Here is a 16,478-nt window from a genome sequence, read left to right on the forward strand (position 1 = left end):
GCCCCCTGGGAGAATTAGTTTTAAAAAAAAACACCTCAATCTTAAAATCCATAATTCGAGTCCAAGATAGGGTTGCCAACTGTCCTGGAGAAAAAAAAACCTGGCAGAATTAATGGGATGTTATTTATCAGGTTATGTTATTTACCTCCATGCCACAAAAAAGCTTAAACAGTCCATTTTCGCATATCAACTTCTATTAAAGGTGTGAACAAAAGCACAGCCATTTTTTTCTTGCTAGCTTGAAATACAAAGCTGCTTAGTTGCTTGGCCTTCAATGTATAACAATGTAAGAGAACAGTTTAGACAGCAAGGCAGTAGGTGTAAACAAGAACTGGTTTGAGCTGGAGAGATGAAGAGAAGAGATAGTTCCACTAGGGCCCAGAAACAAACGGAGGTGGGTTTTTCTCAGAACAGAACTTTTGACTCAAGAAGAAGAAAGGTATAAAAAGACCCCACCATCATATTTGGGCTGTGTTTCCTCTTCAAAGTTCTCCAAGTCTTGGTGTAAATCATTGGGCAAAGCACCAGGTCACAAACCTTGTTATTTTTGCAACAAAGAGACAGGATATTTTTCTCCAGGTCAGTTGACAACTAATTTCCAGTCAAATCTCATTTTGTCAAATCACACATTTTCCCCCCATGAAGATAGTTTAGGTGGGTAGTCATGGTGGTCTGCTGTAGTAGAACAGGATTTGAGTCCAGTGGCAACTTAGACACCAACAAGATTTTCAAAGTGTAGGCTTTCAAGAGTCAGAGCTCCCTTCTTCAGACTCAAATAGTAATGGAGATCTCTGAACCTTTATATCCCTGCTTGTACCCTGGAAAATCTCATTGATTTTAAGGTGCTCCTGGACTTACAACTGGCTCTTTTACTGCAGGCCAATATGTCTACCCACCTGAAAGGATCATTGGTGCACTGAAAGTAAGCAACTAACAGCATGATCCTATGCAGAATTTCTCCAATTGATTTGATTTGGATAGCTTTGGGTAGGATTGCACTGTTAAATGTAGCTTATCCTGCTGCAGTCTAAACCAATTGTTTTCAATAGGGTTAGACTGGAAGAGCTTTGTATATGACTACACTTGTACAATATGGTTTCTTTCCCCTCTACTTCAGTCTAAACCTACTGATTTCTGAACCTGAAGAGGATCCATGTAACTTGAAAGCTGTCATTTTCAGTAATCAATAAAATCAACAAGGTTAGAGTTGCCAGCTCCACCTTGGAACATTCTTGGGGATTTGGAGAGTGCAGTCTGGATAGGGTTGGGTTTGGGGAGGGGCCTCAATAGGGTATAATGCCATACTGTCCACTGTCTAAAGCACCCATTTTCTCCAGAGGAACTGATCTCTGGGGTTTGGACACCAGTTGTTATTCTGGGAGATCTCCAGCCACCACCTGGATGTTGACAATTGTAGTTATCTGTCTTTTGTTCTTGTGGTATTTGTTTTCATGGTTGTGAATGTATATACTAACCACTATTACCATACTTCAAAAAGGTTAAATTTGTCGTCATCCCAGGAAACAGAACTTGGGAAGGGACTGCTGAGAACAAGTTTGATTTTAATTAGCTAGAGAAAGAAACTAGAGAAACTAGTCACTAGAGAAAGAAACTTGGGGAATTGCCCGTGTGGAAGGAATTTAGGGTATCCTAAAACGGGAGTGGGGGGAGAGATACAGGGATCATGGTTTAACCCAGATCAATATCAGAAAATAAAGCCTATTCCTAATAAACTGGGGAACTTGCAGTGTAATTCTCAAACCACTTTTTTGGAAGTATGCCATAGTGAATAAAATGGGATTTACTTCTGACCTGAAGTAAAAAGGACATTCTCTCGCTAATGTAACCTGTATTAGCACCCAATATTGGCTGGCAAAGACAACCTCGCTCCGCTCCGCTTTAAACATTCTTTAACTATCCCTTTGGACTCATCCTCTGTGGTAGTCCTGAAAACACTTATTAGAGAAATCAAAAAGAGTCCAGTAGCACCTTTAAGACTAACCAATTTTATTGTAGCATAAGCTTTCGAGAATCAAGTTCTCTTCGTCAGATGCCTAATGGGACGTGAATCTTAGCCCCAGAAATGTTCGAGCACATGAATCTACTGATTGGGTAAAGGATCTACTGGATCCTTTACCCAATCCACCCACACTTTTCAACACACGTTTTCATGACTATGTAGGTATTCTACGACGCCAATCTTATGCTTATTTTCTTGGGAGAAAATCTCATTGATTTCAACGGGATTTACTCCCCCCGCCATCACCTTTTTAAAGTCCAGTATCGTGCTACACAACGGCATTTGAGGTAGAGACTCGAGGATGGGGTTTATTTTGGATTTTTAAAAAATGCGTAGTAAAAAGCTTATCATTTTCGCGCAAGCCGAGGGAATTTGCCACCGGAAACCAGAACATCCTGAAATTTCATCCCAGCCACCCATTCAAGCGCGTTCTGAGCATGAAGACTACACTTCCCATCAAACCATGCGGCTTGCAAGCCTGAGAGGGGTCACGTCGGAACGCAAGCGTTAAAAAGCCGCTGGGCTTCTGTATTCTTAAAGGGGCCACGTCAGGTGCGGCTGCTGGGCGGGGGGAGAGAGCTGTTAAAGGAAACAAGACCGTAAGTGAAGAAGTGTGAAGGATAGCAAAGGAGGGGGCTGTATTGCAAGGGGGTGAGACAGAAGCGGGGCAGCTAGGACGAAGACGGCGTGGATTAGGGAACAGATGGTTGGAAGCGAGGTCCGAGAGGCATGGGTGGGGATCATGATGGGGTGGGAAACAGGTGGCTTTGTTGCTGCGGGCGGTGAGGAAGGCTGGCCCGGAGAGATCAGGGAGCTCTACTTCAGACTCGTGAATGAAGCTTGGGAAGGGCTGGTAGGGGAACGGGGATGCCGGTGGGAGGAGGCTCCATGGGCATAAATCAGTGTATGATTTGCACCGCAGCAGGTCTCAGGTTTGCTCCCGGGTTCTTCTGTATTGGAAAAAAAGTCATTTGCTTCAGATTGGAGCGAGCGGCTGCTTCTTGCAATAGATGCGGGTGGGATAGGTGGGCTGTTTGCTTGAAGCCTTTGCAAAAGCAGCTGCCAGTGTTTATGCAGAAGAAGAGCACCGCTTAGCTATTTCTAAGGCCCGTCCCTTCCAATTTCTGTTTTACGACCTTTCAGAGGGTTTGTATTTCTTGCAGGTGTGTATAGTTTGCCTTGACCTGCATAGCCCCGCAAGCTCGATTTCCTCAAATCTCCGACACGAAGCAGGATCGGCCTTGAGAGCAGGGTTGCAGAACCAAGTAATGGCAAACCACCTCTGTTAGACTCTTGCCTTGAAAACCCCGGCGAGCGTTGCCATAAGCCAGCTATGACTTGACGGCACTTTCCACCACCTCCATATATAAACTGTAGCTTATGAGGAGACATTGTACAGACCCAGATACAGGTAGCCCCCAAGCACAGCACAGAATGCACACACTGACAGGAACACTCTTATACCTCCCCAGCCCTTCCCTGTCCTATCAGCTTATGGTGTCTCATCCCTCCCACTGGCAATGAAGGTCTACCCTGCATTGAGGGGGGGATCATTGGCTCAGTGCTAAAGCCTCTGTTTACCTTGTAGAAGGTCCCAGGTTCAATCCCTGGCATCTCCAGTAGGGATCAGGTTGGATGTGGTGTGAAAGACCCCTGCCTGAGACCCTGGAGAGCTGCTGTCAATTCGGGTAGCCAGGACTGAGCTTGAACGACTGAGGGTCTGACTCAGTTTCATGTGTGGTTTGTTGTGGGGTATAGGAAGGAGTTGTTTCTTGGGCCCTGCAAACCCTGGGTGTAGTCTACTGCCAGTGGTGTGAGCCATAATATTTTTGAAACCTGCAGCTAGCAGATGGAGATATTGGGATGTTACAGCAGGCAAAATGTTGAAATGGAACTTCTGAAAGTTGATGTGCGTAGTGGTTAAAAGTGTTGGATTGGGAAGAAGGAGGCCTGAATTCCTGGCTTTGCCAGAATACTGGGTGACCTCACGGTTTCTCATCCTAGTCTCATGGGGTGGTTTCTGGACTAATTATTTCATTCATTGTAGCTAACAAATAGAGAGAAAGAAGCCAGGATTTGTGCAGGAGGGTGTGTGGAATTCCTGGAGTATTGTAGTAAACAGGGCCCAGGGGCAATGTCCTTCAATAGATTTCCCCAGAAATAGCATTCCCCCTTTGTTTTGTCAGGAACCGGTGGCTGCAGTACATACCTCTCCTTCCCCAGTTCTGTAATTCAGTAATATACCAAATGTGCAAAACACTCAGACAGTTGTTAAAGATTTTAAATAAAGTCAGCCACAGCCACGAAGCCCTATATTATTATGTGTGGAAGAGGAGCTGTTGCCCCTAAGGCTGCCCAATGAGTTTGTGGTAAATCTGGTTTTTGAACGTGCTTATGTTCTCAACCATTTCCTAATCCAGTTTTCTTTCAGATGGCAAAACTGGGATTAAGGTGGGTGTAAGGTTAGCTGCTGGCTGAGGTGGAAGATGTGTCTGGACCAAGGGCAATGTTCATTGTCTAAAGAGAGAGAGAAGTGCTAGGCCTTGAGCCTGTTTGGAAGCTATGGCCTCTGTCCTAGTATGCCACGTCTGGTAATCCAGAATGTATGTGGGAGGGAAAGGGTGGTGGAAGCTGGTTGACTGTGCTTTTATTTTATTTTTAACATAGATATTAATATTCTGCTCTCCTCTCCAGTGGGGACCCAAAGCGCATTACAGTATCGTTGCCCCCGTCTCCATTTTTACCCTCACAACCACTACCCTCTAAGATAGGCTAGGTTGAGAGAGAATGTGACTTGCCCAACATCACCCACTGAGCCTCCATGACAGAGTGGAGATTTAAACTTGAGCGAATACTATAATACTCATTTATTTTTGAGGTTGTTTATTTTTAAACTATTTGCCTGTCTCATGAAACCTAACTCATGGTCTGCAAAAATGGATCCTCCATGCCCTTATGGTCACTAAAAGACTTATTCTATAGCAATGGAAAATCAGTATATATTACTATTATATAGATTTTCTCTTTTTTCAATTCCTTTTTTCTTTCTGTCTTTTTCTTTTGTCTGTATGTTTTACACAAATTTCAATAAAAGTTTAAAATGGAGAAAAGAAAGACAAAAGTCAACTTTCCATAACTCAATGAACTGAGGACCTTATAAACTTATCAACATTAAAAACCTCACAATTCCAAATTCTAGTCTGACCTTCTAACCACTATAGAACACTGGCTGCTAGAGTAGGGTTGGTTTTTTTTAGCTTTGAAGGGAGCAGGCTGTAGGGGGTCCAGGGATCTCTGTGATATTGGAGTGAGCATGTAGCCGCTGAACAGATTTGGGGTGTGGGGCTGTACTGGCAAATAAATGACCTGGGCTTATCCTTTAGGAAACATGGATGTGTGTGGTGTGGGCGTGGGGGGAGGCTAATCTCTGGTCTGTTTTACCAGACCCCCTCCCCCACTCCAGTCTGTTAAGTGGGCAGGCTAGATATATTGGGCACCTTCTTCTCAACATGTACCAGTTCTGGAATTGTAGCTACACCCATTTTGTCCTCTTACAAGTGTGTGTGAGGAGAGGGCATAGCTAGCAAAAGGGCATAGCTAGCAAAAAACTTCCTAGGCAAGACTCCCATAAGACTGCTTGTAGATCAGGAGTAGCTTTGTTTTGCCTTTCCATCGAAGAATGCCCAATGAAGTTTTTTTCTAGAAAAAAATAGCCTGTGTTCTTCGGTAAGAGGGGACTGTCCCTTATACCTCTTTTGAACCTGGGTGAAAGCATTGTGGAAAGGTCACCAAATGAGGAAGGCTTCTCCTATAGTCCTATATTCTGGGAGAGAAATGTAAACAAAGCCAACAAATTCATTTGGGACCCCCCTCCAAAGAGTCCTTTGAATTGCAAAATGCATGGAGTGTCTCTTACCCAACACCCAACCATTAAACAGGCTCCATTGTACAGAATGCTTCAACTCTTCTCTGAGTTTAACTTCTGAAGGGGGGCAGGGTTTGGCATTCGAGACTGCCTGGAATTCATGGCCTCTGACATTGAGAGGACAGCCCTCCATCCCTTGAGGGAAAGGCCCTTCCTGAAATGGGAGTCACACTTCTCCAGCCGTTCTCAGACCTTGGCTATTTAAACAGGCTTGTTTAAACAGGAGTGGCAGATCTATTTCTGTGCCTTGAGGAACTGAAAATCTGCCTCACAAGGCGTTTGTGTGGAGATGTTTTGTAGTCCCAGAGATTTGAAAAGGAATTATCAGAGTACATCAAAGTTCATATCCATCACAATACTCTTCCTCACTGGGAGTAAAATAGGAGTAAAGGCCCTGTTTAAGAAGAGGGTTGTGAGGATCAGATAAGAGTTGCCAAGTGTTTTGCAAGCTAATAAAAAGTACTACAAAAACAATTAGCCAGCCAAATGAGCTAAATGAGTGTAGGAATCTGTTAAGATATACATCCTGCCCTTACCTCAGGGGACAGGGAAGCATTTAGATTAGTTCATGGCGTAAAGTATTCTTTGGCTTTTAGGAGTTCCTGTTTTAAAATCACAAACCCTGTAGTCCTACCTTAGCAGTAACCTAAATCAAGATTTGAACACCCCTCAAATTTCTCACAGTCATGTGTAACCAACCCCACATATGTAACATTATTTCCTTTTACATAATCCAAGATGTGTCTGTGTGTGATTCAGACTTTGATTCAGCTGTATGCAAATGAAAACTGCTTCTATGTGGTTAGTGCTCTTTTAGTCAGTGTGGTTAAAGTGGAGGATTAGGATCTGGCAGACTGCAGGTTCGAATCCTCAATCTGCTATGTCAGCTAGCTGAGTGACCTTGGGCTCATTACTCTCAGCCTAACCTGCCTCACAGGGTTGTTGTTTTGAGGGTAAAATGAAAGATGGGAGAATGATGCTTTACGCTGCTTTAGGGAAAGGAAGGTATAAATATCTAACCCCGCCCCCCAAAACTAGCTGAGATAACAATTGGCATAGGTTTTGTCTGTAGATGCGCCTCACAGCAGCTCCTACGGGAGAGCACTGAATGGGTTCCCCTGGTAAAGTGATGGACCCTGGAGACCTGGGTTCAGATGTGTACTTGCCGTAAAATTTTGTGACCTTAGTTTAGAACTCCAACCATTACACCACACTGTTATTTTCCTTTTTTAAAAAGGTATCTCTAAAATCATACTTGCCTTCTACAGCATTTATAAGTGTTTATATTTTTAAAAATAATTAAATCTTCTAGTTGATTAATCAGGAGCCCCTTCTTAGTTTTTTAATTGATTAACTCACTGGTTGATAAAACGTTGCCTCCTTTTTACAAATTTATTTATATTCTCAGAACAATTAACACGTCGTGAAATATCCAGTCCTGCTTTCCCTGCATTCAGTTGCAGTAAACTCCCAGAAACCACAATATGCTTTGTTTCTTTAGTAGATTTTAATCTTGCCTGTCTTCCAAGGAGCTCAGGATGGTGTGTATCATTTTCCTCCATTTTATCCTCATATCAACCACCCTACTGGTCAGTCTGAAAGAGAGTCACTAGCCAGAGGTCACCCAATAAGTCTTCATCCCAGATTGGGAATCTCCAGTTTGTAATCTAGAAGGTTAATCTGGTTTTTCAGTTTTTCTTAATAATGCTGACGGGACTATAAACATGATAAGAACAGGTCCAGGCATGAAATTTTTCTTTCAGAATTAGAACACCTAATGAGCAATTTCCTCTTCAAGGGAACACCTGTCTGTGTTAATTTATCCCCTTTCCTCCTCAACAGATGCTTCTCCTTGGGCTGTGGATATAGAATGTTAGAACATCAAGACCAAGAGGTAAGCCCTCAGGCAGTAGCAGATCTGGCCACCTGACCGCAGTCTCTTGCCATACTCCCTTCATCAGAGATGGGGAAGCTGTCTGGAGAAATGCTGTCATTTAATACACCTTCCCCCCAAACCAGTTAAATAATTTTTTGCTCTAACCTCAAAGAGTATTACAACTTGGGAGATCAAAAAAATAAAACAAAACTCTGGGGTGGCTGGAGATTTCCTGAATTTACAACTGATCTCCAGACAACATAGATCAGTCTCCCTGGAGAAAATGGGTGCTTTAAAAGGAGGAATCTATGGCATTATACCCTGCTGAGGCTCCTCCCCAAATCCCACCCTCCCTAGGCTCGACTCCTCTTTCCAAATCTCCAGGCATTTCCCAACTTGGAGCTGGCAACCCTATCCTGAATGGCCAGAAAATTCTAACTCTGCATGAACATCAGGCAGTTTCAGCTTGCAAAAAAAGCAGGATTACCATACATGACTTCCTGAATTTTACCAGAGATTTAGAATCTCTTTACTCCCCTCCTCTGACAGACTGCTCCACTAGGTGGGGGCATTTCTGTAAGCCACACCTTCTAAAAGGGCTCCCCTCCAGATAACATTGTGCCGATCTCAAAAAGGGCTGGAGGGAAAGGAATATCCCTGAATTAAACTGTTTATTTTAAACTTAACTGCCATAGATGAAGCCCTTCACCTTCATGAAGAAATAACATATGAAATTAATGACCAATCCTATAGCTGGGGTGGCTAGTTTAGATGGCTATAAACTAAGGTTGGATAAATTCATAGTGGATTGGTCTATTGGTGGAGATAGCCAGAAGGAACCTTCATGTTCAGAGGCAGTATACGTCTGAGCACAAGACACTGGGGACGAACCAATGGCTTTGTGCTTTGCTTGTGAGCATCTGAGGTGGCGTCTGGCTGTCGTTTGAAAAGGAATGCTGATGAGATAAACCTTTGATCTGGCCCAAGGAAGCTTTTCCTCATGGGTTTCTGCTTGTGGACTGCATTCTTCAAGATGGATGGATTCTCTCTCTCACCATAGACTGTTGGAAGGCTGGCGGGGAGGTATTGGGGTGGGAAATATTTGTTTATGATCTTTTCTCTCCTTCACCTTCACACTTAGGAACTGACCACTGTGCGTGTTCAAGATCCTCGTGTCCAGAATGAGGGATCCTGGAACTCCTATGTGGATTACAAAATATTCCTCCATGTAAGTATGGAACAGCTGAAATAGAGGAAGTCCAAAGAACAGGCCATAAGTTACTGAGAAGACAGTTTGCCCTCTTCTGTCAAAAAGTCTTCAAAAATTACTGTTGTTTTTGAGAGAATAAAATAACTTGGGAATGGGTAACATTCTAATACATAATTTTCTTTTTCTATGGTATGAAATCTCTGTCATCCATTGAAGATGGTAAGGAGCATGTTTAAGGCCACACTATGTCATGTGAGAGAACTGGTTTGTGGAACTCATTCCTACTGGTTATGATGTGCAGCAACATAAATTGTTTTTAAAAGGATTGTTATTTATTTCCTTATACCCTGTCTTTCTCCCCAGTAGGTACCCAAAGTAGCTTACATTTTTCTCCTCTTCTCCATTTTATCCTCACAAAAACTTGTGAGGTTGGTTAGGTTAAGAATGTGTGACTGCCCCAAAGTTACCCAGCAAGCATCCATGGCAAATTAGATGGCCGTTATTAATGGTGATCACTATTATCATGCTGGGAAATATTTCTGCTCTTCTGAAGGGTTTAAAATGTCTACATCATTTTTTATTTTGATGTAAACCACAAATATATACAGAACAAACAGAATAGCAAAGGATTTTCAAAAATATACAGTCAAGGGCTGTGCACGGGTGGGGAGATTTGGTATTCCTGCTTCGGGAATACTGAAGCTTGCTGAATTGGGTCCGCTTCGGGTATCTTTACCCAAAGCGAAACCCGAATAGCACAGCCCTAACACAGTCCATACATATCAGAGCTGCAATAAAAAAAAACCAATTAACCAAACCAGAAGGAGAGTGGAGGGTTTAGCTGGATACTGAAAGGCCAGTAATAAAGGTGCCAGGTGGGCTTCTTAGGGGACAGAGTCCCCAAGATGCAGCATCACGCCTGAAGAGATTCTTCCACTGATTACTACTACTCTGAAGAGGAATAGATTAGACATGGTTGCTCCAGTTGTCTGTTTAGACCTGGACAGCTCTAAATTCTAATCGAAAAAGGATAAGACCATTTTGCTGCTGGAGCTATGGTCATAAGCAAAGTTATACCCTTCTAAGCCCATTAATTTAGAAGGGCATCACTCTTCTTAGAACTGTACTGTGACTTTCCTGTGCAAGAAAATGGTGCATCAGCATTTCATGTCTGCTTCGTTATATTGCTGTGTCATGCGCACCCATGAAATCTGAGGGTCCTCTTTCAATCTAAGTCTTGAGGTCATCTTTTTTTAAAAAAAGAAATCTCCACATTTTTGTTTATTGTTTTAAAACAGTAATCAATACAAGTAAAAGAGAAAGTTTTCCCAGATGCAAGACATTTTTAAAAAGAGATTAACTCTAGAGTTAATAATCAACAGATTAATCTTAGAATAATCATTAAAAGCTTTATACAGAGAGAAATCCAAAGAAATCTAATTGTCTTCATAACAGAGATTATAAAAATGTTGTTGATCAATAAATGAAAAACATATTGTGTTAGTTCCTATCAATCATTTTCGCCAGTGCAAAAAAGCCTTATGTTAGCTACAAGATGCACTTTTGCCAGTGGCAGGAGGTGGGTGGCTGTTGCCCATTTTTTCCTCTTCACTGCAGCCGCTGGTGCTGTGTGACTTTTTGTTTGGGCAGGTCATCCTAACCCCTGGTATCTGCAGGCAGCTTCTGGGATAAGGGTAAGGCAGGAAAGTCCCACAAGTGATCTGCTTGATGTGCAAACTACAACACCAATAAATTAATGGGATATGAGATAGCAAAGCTGCTGGTTGCAGACCTTGTGCTTCTGAGCCAAGGGTTTATAATACTGGTTCAGATTTAATATAGCAGTCAGCAGGGGGAGCCAGAGTAGAAAGAGACGGAGGAGACCCTGTGATGAGGCCCGTTCTCCTGTCTTTTATACAGACAAACAGCAAAGCTTTCACTGCGAAGACATCTTGTGTGCGCAGACGGTACCGGGAGTTTGTGTGGCTGAAGAAGCAGCTACAGAAGAATGCTGGATTAGTGTAAGTGTGAAATGGCAGTCTTATTTTTTCTGCTATATACCCCAAAGATAACTGTTCAGAAGAGTCAAGGTTCTTCCACCTCTATTTAGAAGCTTCTGCTGCTGTGTGAGCATGGCTTTATTCTCTGAATAAATCTCAGTGGAGAACACTGAAGCTGGATAAAACTAGGGAAAACTTCTTGTGTATACGCAGAACATGTGCAAACCCCATTGCAACGTTGCCCAAGCAATCCAAAGTAGAGTTACACCCTTCTAAGTCCACTGAAGTCTATGAGCTTGAAAAAGTGAAACTTTGCTTAGGATTGTGTTGTGCACACCACAGATCTTTTTAGTAAGAGGTGAACAGACTTGAAACTGATGGTTTTGCAAAGATACTTAAACACCATTCAGCTCTCAGGGGAATGATGCTTTGATTCCAGTCAACCTGCAAAACTTTTCCCCTTAAATTCTGATTCTGGCTTTAAAATTTGATAAATAGCTATGTCTTCCCACTCACCCCTAACTTGTATTGGGGTGTTGTGGAGGAGGGATTTAACCCTTCCTTGCCCACCTGTCCTGGTTTTCTGATAGCCCCTGGAAATGCTATTTATACTGCAAAGATCCAGAGGAGTTAGCCGTGTTAGTCTGTGGTAGCAAAATCAAAAAGAGTCCAGTAGCACCTTTAAGACTAACCAATTTTATTGTAGCATAAGCTTTTGAGAATCAAGTTCTCTTCGTCAGATGCATGATCCGACCAGTTCAGATCATGCATCTGACGAAGAGAACTTGATTCTCAAAAGCTTATGCTACAATAAAATTGGTTAGTCTTAAAGGTGCTACTATACTGCAAAGGTATCTGAATATTCCAGAAATGGGACTAGTAACCCCAGGTTGGAAAAATAGCAAGAGAGACTAGATTATCACCTTCCCCCCATCTCCTGTTGGTCTCCAATTCAATTCCCAGAAGCTGTTATATACCATAAACATTTGGGAAATCTGTTGTCCAGCATCCAGTCTTAATTTAGGCCTGACTTGATTGGTAACATCAAAAGTGCTCAAGACTGACTTGCAGAGTCCATGTAAGTTTGACTGGCATGATCTAGCAGTTCAGCTCCGGGAAAACCAAAACAGATAGGACAGTCTCTGTGTGTCTGTAAAAGGCGAATGGCGAGTGTGACTCCAGTTTGGATCTGGGCCATCTGCTCACATTTACTGGTATTTCAAGAGGAAAAATGGTTCTTTGTAAGGGTGCAGGGCGTCCTGTGAAGCTGACCAGAAAAAGTGGTTGATAAAAATGATCCTTTCTTAGTAGATCCTTTCTTAGTAGAGCACAAGCCTAGGGGTTATGCTGAGAAGCATAGACAAATCCTCCGCCTTCTGTTCATGTGGGACATCTTTGTGCCTCTCCTACACCTTAGGCCTGTTCCAGAACTTCCTGGGAAGTCCTCGTTCTTTGCTGGCCATGCAGACGAATTCATTGAGAAGCGACGGCAGGGTCTTCAGCAGTTCCTGGAGAAGTGAGTGAAAAATGAGGGTACAGGGCACATTGATGACTATAATTTTTCTTGGGAAAATGGGAGGGAAGATGCTGTGACAAGGCCAAGTTGTAAAGCCAGCCCCAGTCAGGGTTGCCTTCTTCCATTTGGTTGGAGGTAGGCTCCTTAAGATGGTGGAACTTCCTCCAGCCTCAGGTTGGATACTGACCCGTGATCAGCAATGGCTGCCCAGGGAGGATCATGATGGCTCTCCCTGGGTTTCCCTTCATGTGACTCCAATCCAGAGGTGTAGCTGCAGTGAGTAGCTGGTGCCCCAAACAAGTAGACTTCTGGCAGAAACTCCTTTGCCACCCCCTTTGCATGGCAGGAGCACAATGGCCCCATCCAGCTGCGTCTCCTGAACCATCAAAGCCAGGAACGGGAACCCAGGCTAACCCTGCGGTGTCCTTTTCCAGCCTGTAGGAAAAGCAATGCCTCTTCTAGCATTTCTGGAGAATGGGTTCTGCTCCAGTTCGGCAGGAGATCTCATCACCTGTCTCGTTTTGTAGGGTGAGAGCATCCAATCTTGGCTTGAGAACATTTTACTTGCTTACCAAGACTTTCCTTCTGTTTCTGGGTGCCATATTCACCTGGTCCCTGTTTCCCTCATTCTAGGGTGGTACAAAACGTCGTACTTCTTTCTGACAGCCAGCTGCACCTCTTCCTCCAGAGCCAGCTCTCCGTGCCGGAGATTGAAGCTTGTGTCCAGGGACAGGGACCTCTAAGCGTCACAGATGCCATTCTCCGCTACGCCATGTCTAACTGTGGTTGGGCACAGGAAGAGGATGGCCACTCGGCCTGGCTGGCCAGAGGAGATTTGGGTGGCAGGTAATTGGTACAAACGCAGTTCCTAACTCCCATCCCCTTCTAAGACCAAGGTTTATCTGTAGGACAAAACTGGGTTATTTATTTATTTGCTTTATTTATACCCTGCCTTTCTCCCCAATGGGAATCCAAAGTGGCTTACATCATTCTTCGCTTCTCCATTTTATCCTCACAACAATCTTGTGAGGTAGGCTTGACTCAACTTCACTCAGCAAGCTTCTGTGGCAGAGTGGGGATTTGAACCTGGGTCTCCCAGATCCTAGTCTGATACTCTAACCACTATACAACACTGGCTGTCCAGGGAAGAGCGCTGAAGGAAATAAACCCCTGCTCAATCCATGCTTGAATGAGTATAATATTTAAGAAAGCTCCCCAAGTCAAAGCTAAACTGCCTGGGTAGTTAATCTCACAGTGAGCCTGTAGGGTAGCTTGAGCTTTGAGAGAGTGACTGTCTCAATGAGCATCGTGGTTGAGTAGGGATTTGTCTCCAGGTCTGCCCGGTCCTAGTCCAGACCTCTAATGACTACATCACACCAGATCTCCAGGCTTTGGTCTCTCCATGGTGACTCTTAGGGATGATACAGACTGTACAAAACACTGGATGTGAATCTCTTAAACTAACAGTGCTGTGATTTCCCAACATAGTACCTGTGGGCACCATGAAGTCTGTCAATGTGTTTTCTGGTGCTCAATTTATTTCACGAAGTACAGTTTCCCGAAGACAAAGAGCCAGTCCTGGCCTTCATCCACTTAGCTGAAGCAGAAGATGCTTCAGAGGAACCCAGGAGGGTCAGATGTTAACTGCCTCAGTCGTAGGAGGACCTAACATTTTGTGGTTGGTTCCGGCTCCCATGGCTGCCCTTTGGTGGTAAAGCCCACTAACTGGTCTCAAAATTCCAAAAAATCTTACAGGCTCAGCCTGGGGGACCCCTGTAACTAGAGAACTGCAGTCAGAAATCAGGCTGGTTCTTTCAGATTGATGGGTAACCCTTGGCCTTCCTTGCCTGTGCAGTTCCTGTCTCTGCTGTTCTCCTCTCAGCCCATTCTTCCTCTACTTTCCTCCTCATCGCCTCGATCTCTTCCTTGTTCCTCTGTAGTACTCCATGCTGTTTCTCTCTTGACCTGTGGCTGTCTTGAGTCCCAGCTTTCTTTGCTAGCTTCCCAGAGTTCTTCTGTTGTAGCCCAATCTTAGAGACATCTCATTCTCTCTGATTTTCTTCTACTCTTCCCTATCCCCTTGATTGCAAAAGGAGTGCTCTCCTTTTGAAATTTGATGTGATGAATTTCTTGCTTTCAGGTGTCTCATGTTCAGGTCAGGACTTTGTGGTCCAAGAGTGTTTCTGAAAGGCCGCTTCTGGTGGGACCGCAGCTGGGCAGTTCAGGGACGTTGACTCCAGGAAGGGGTGGAGAATACGTTTATCCTCCTTGCAGAAGTCCTCTGAACATCTTGTTTTCTTTTTGTCTTGAAACCCAACACTTCCCCTTTCTCTGCCCAAGGTTTGACAGAGGAAGCCATCCTGCTGGAAGTGCCCCTGAGCCCCTTCCTTATTGGAGTGACATCAGCATGGAAGACAGCCAGTTGGAGAGTCCAGATTCTGAGGAAGAGGAGAGCCATTCGGCAGGGTCACTTCAGGTTGGCGCTGTAAAATCAACTGACCATGCCAAGGAACAGTGAGAGTCAGAACAGCCCCTTTGGGATATCGTTGGAGTTCTTTCTCAGCAGTTGTCTTGCCTGTCAGACCCTAGAGGGGAGGCACTGCTGTCTGTGTTGGATCTGGTGAGCTGAATGAACATTTGGCCTGGATCAGCGAGAACACTTGGTGAACTAAAACGAATAGCTGCTGCCCAGGGACCCCAGAGTCGTTCTAAAGGAGACGTAGTATTCCTGGTTTTATTGTGGCCCTCCTTCCTTGTAAGTCAGCTGGCTTCCTACGAGGGCTTTCCCAGCTGTAGAGGAATCCCACTGGGCAGGAAAAGGTTCTGTTTTGGGGTTTGGCTGCATCCTGTCTATTCTCCCCATCCCCATAGCTGGTAGAAGACAACTGGGCTTCTGAGAAAAGTACAGACTCATAGGCATGTTGAATAGCTTGCCTGGGTTGGACTTTCCTCTGGTACAGAGCCAGAGAACCCACCTGCTATCCCTAAATGCCAGGCCCCCATCTGGTTTCCCTTGGTGGAACTGCATGCAGCTGGGATGAGTGTCTCTCTTCTCCCTCCCCCAACTCATTAGTGTTGTACTTGATTCTTCTGAAATCCAACTAGGAAGAACTTATTAAATATGGAGAGGAGAAAATGGAAGATTATTTTGCAGGACTCTTGCATGCTTGATACATCTCTTGGGAAACAATCTCTTTCCTGGTTATTTCATTGCAGCTTTCAGCTTGAAACAGGATCTGGGGTGTGTATGTGTATGTTCATGGAACCCACTCTAAGCTCTGGAAATAAAATTGCCTTCCTGTACATACACCCACACCTCTCAAACTTTAGTGGAGTTATTGATGATCCTGCTCAGGCATCACCACGCAAAATCTACTAATGACTGGCTTACTGTATTCAGTTCCACATTCCACTTCTATCCTAAAGGGCAATGTTGGGGCATGTGTGGGGGGAGGGTAATACAGATGTGTTGCTCTCCTTCCTTCCCTTCTAGTCCAGTATGTTACGAAGTAAGGGCCCCCCATTTAATTTAAAAGGGTAGCAAGTTTCTAGTCCTTAGTATTTCAAGGAGAAACTCAAACGTCAGTTGAATTTTGGCTGGAAGTGGCAAGATTTGTTTTTTATTTAAAGAATGGAATTGAAACCTTCCTCCTTTAACAAAAAGTGCTGAATTTCTCCTCATATCCTTTTCTCTTCCTCTTGATTTCAATAAACATAATGCAAGTTGAACTACTCTTTGAAATGAATGTGATCATGTTTAGATAGAGAACACTGTGGAGGAGAAGAATGCTCAGTCCTTCCATTTCACAATACAGAGGTGCTCAGTAATAATAATAAACAAGGTGTTGACATTTCCCTCTTGATGATAATAGATCCATCCATCAAGAAACTGAAGAAGGAACTTCTCCAACAAGGAAAACTCTTCAGGGAA

The 16,478-nt window shown here is 43.9% G+C and overlaps 1 protein-coding gene across 1 annotated transcript; it reads left to right on the forward strand.

Annotated features, from left to right (window-relative positions):
• The first annotated feature begins 2,561 nt into the window (after window positions 1–2,561).
• Window positions 2,562–16,244, forward strand: SNX11 (sorting nexin 11). Its single transcript, XM_054993578.1, has 7 exons — window positions 2,562–2,619; window positions 7,788–7,839; window positions 8,963–9,049; window positions 10,952–11,052; window positions 12,449–12,547; window positions 13,181–13,393; window positions 14,888–16,244. Exons 2-7 carry the CDS (start codon window positions 7,816–7,818, stop codon window positions 15,063–15,065), a joined length of 702 nt encoding a protein of 233 aa, XP_054849553.1. The 5' UTR covers window positions 2,562–2,619; window positions 7,788–7,815; the 3' UTR covers window positions 15,066–16,244.
• Window positions 16,245–16,478: the final 234 nt, after the last annotated feature.

The sequence above is a fragment of the Eublepharis macularius genome, chromosome 12, assembly GCF_028583425.1.
Source record: "Eublepharis macularius isolate TG4126 chromosome 12, MPM_Emac_v1.0, whole genome shotgun sequence".
Taxonomy (NCBI): Eukaryota; Metazoa; Chordata; class Lepidosauria; order Squamata; family Eublepharidae; genus Eublepharis; species Eublepharis macularius.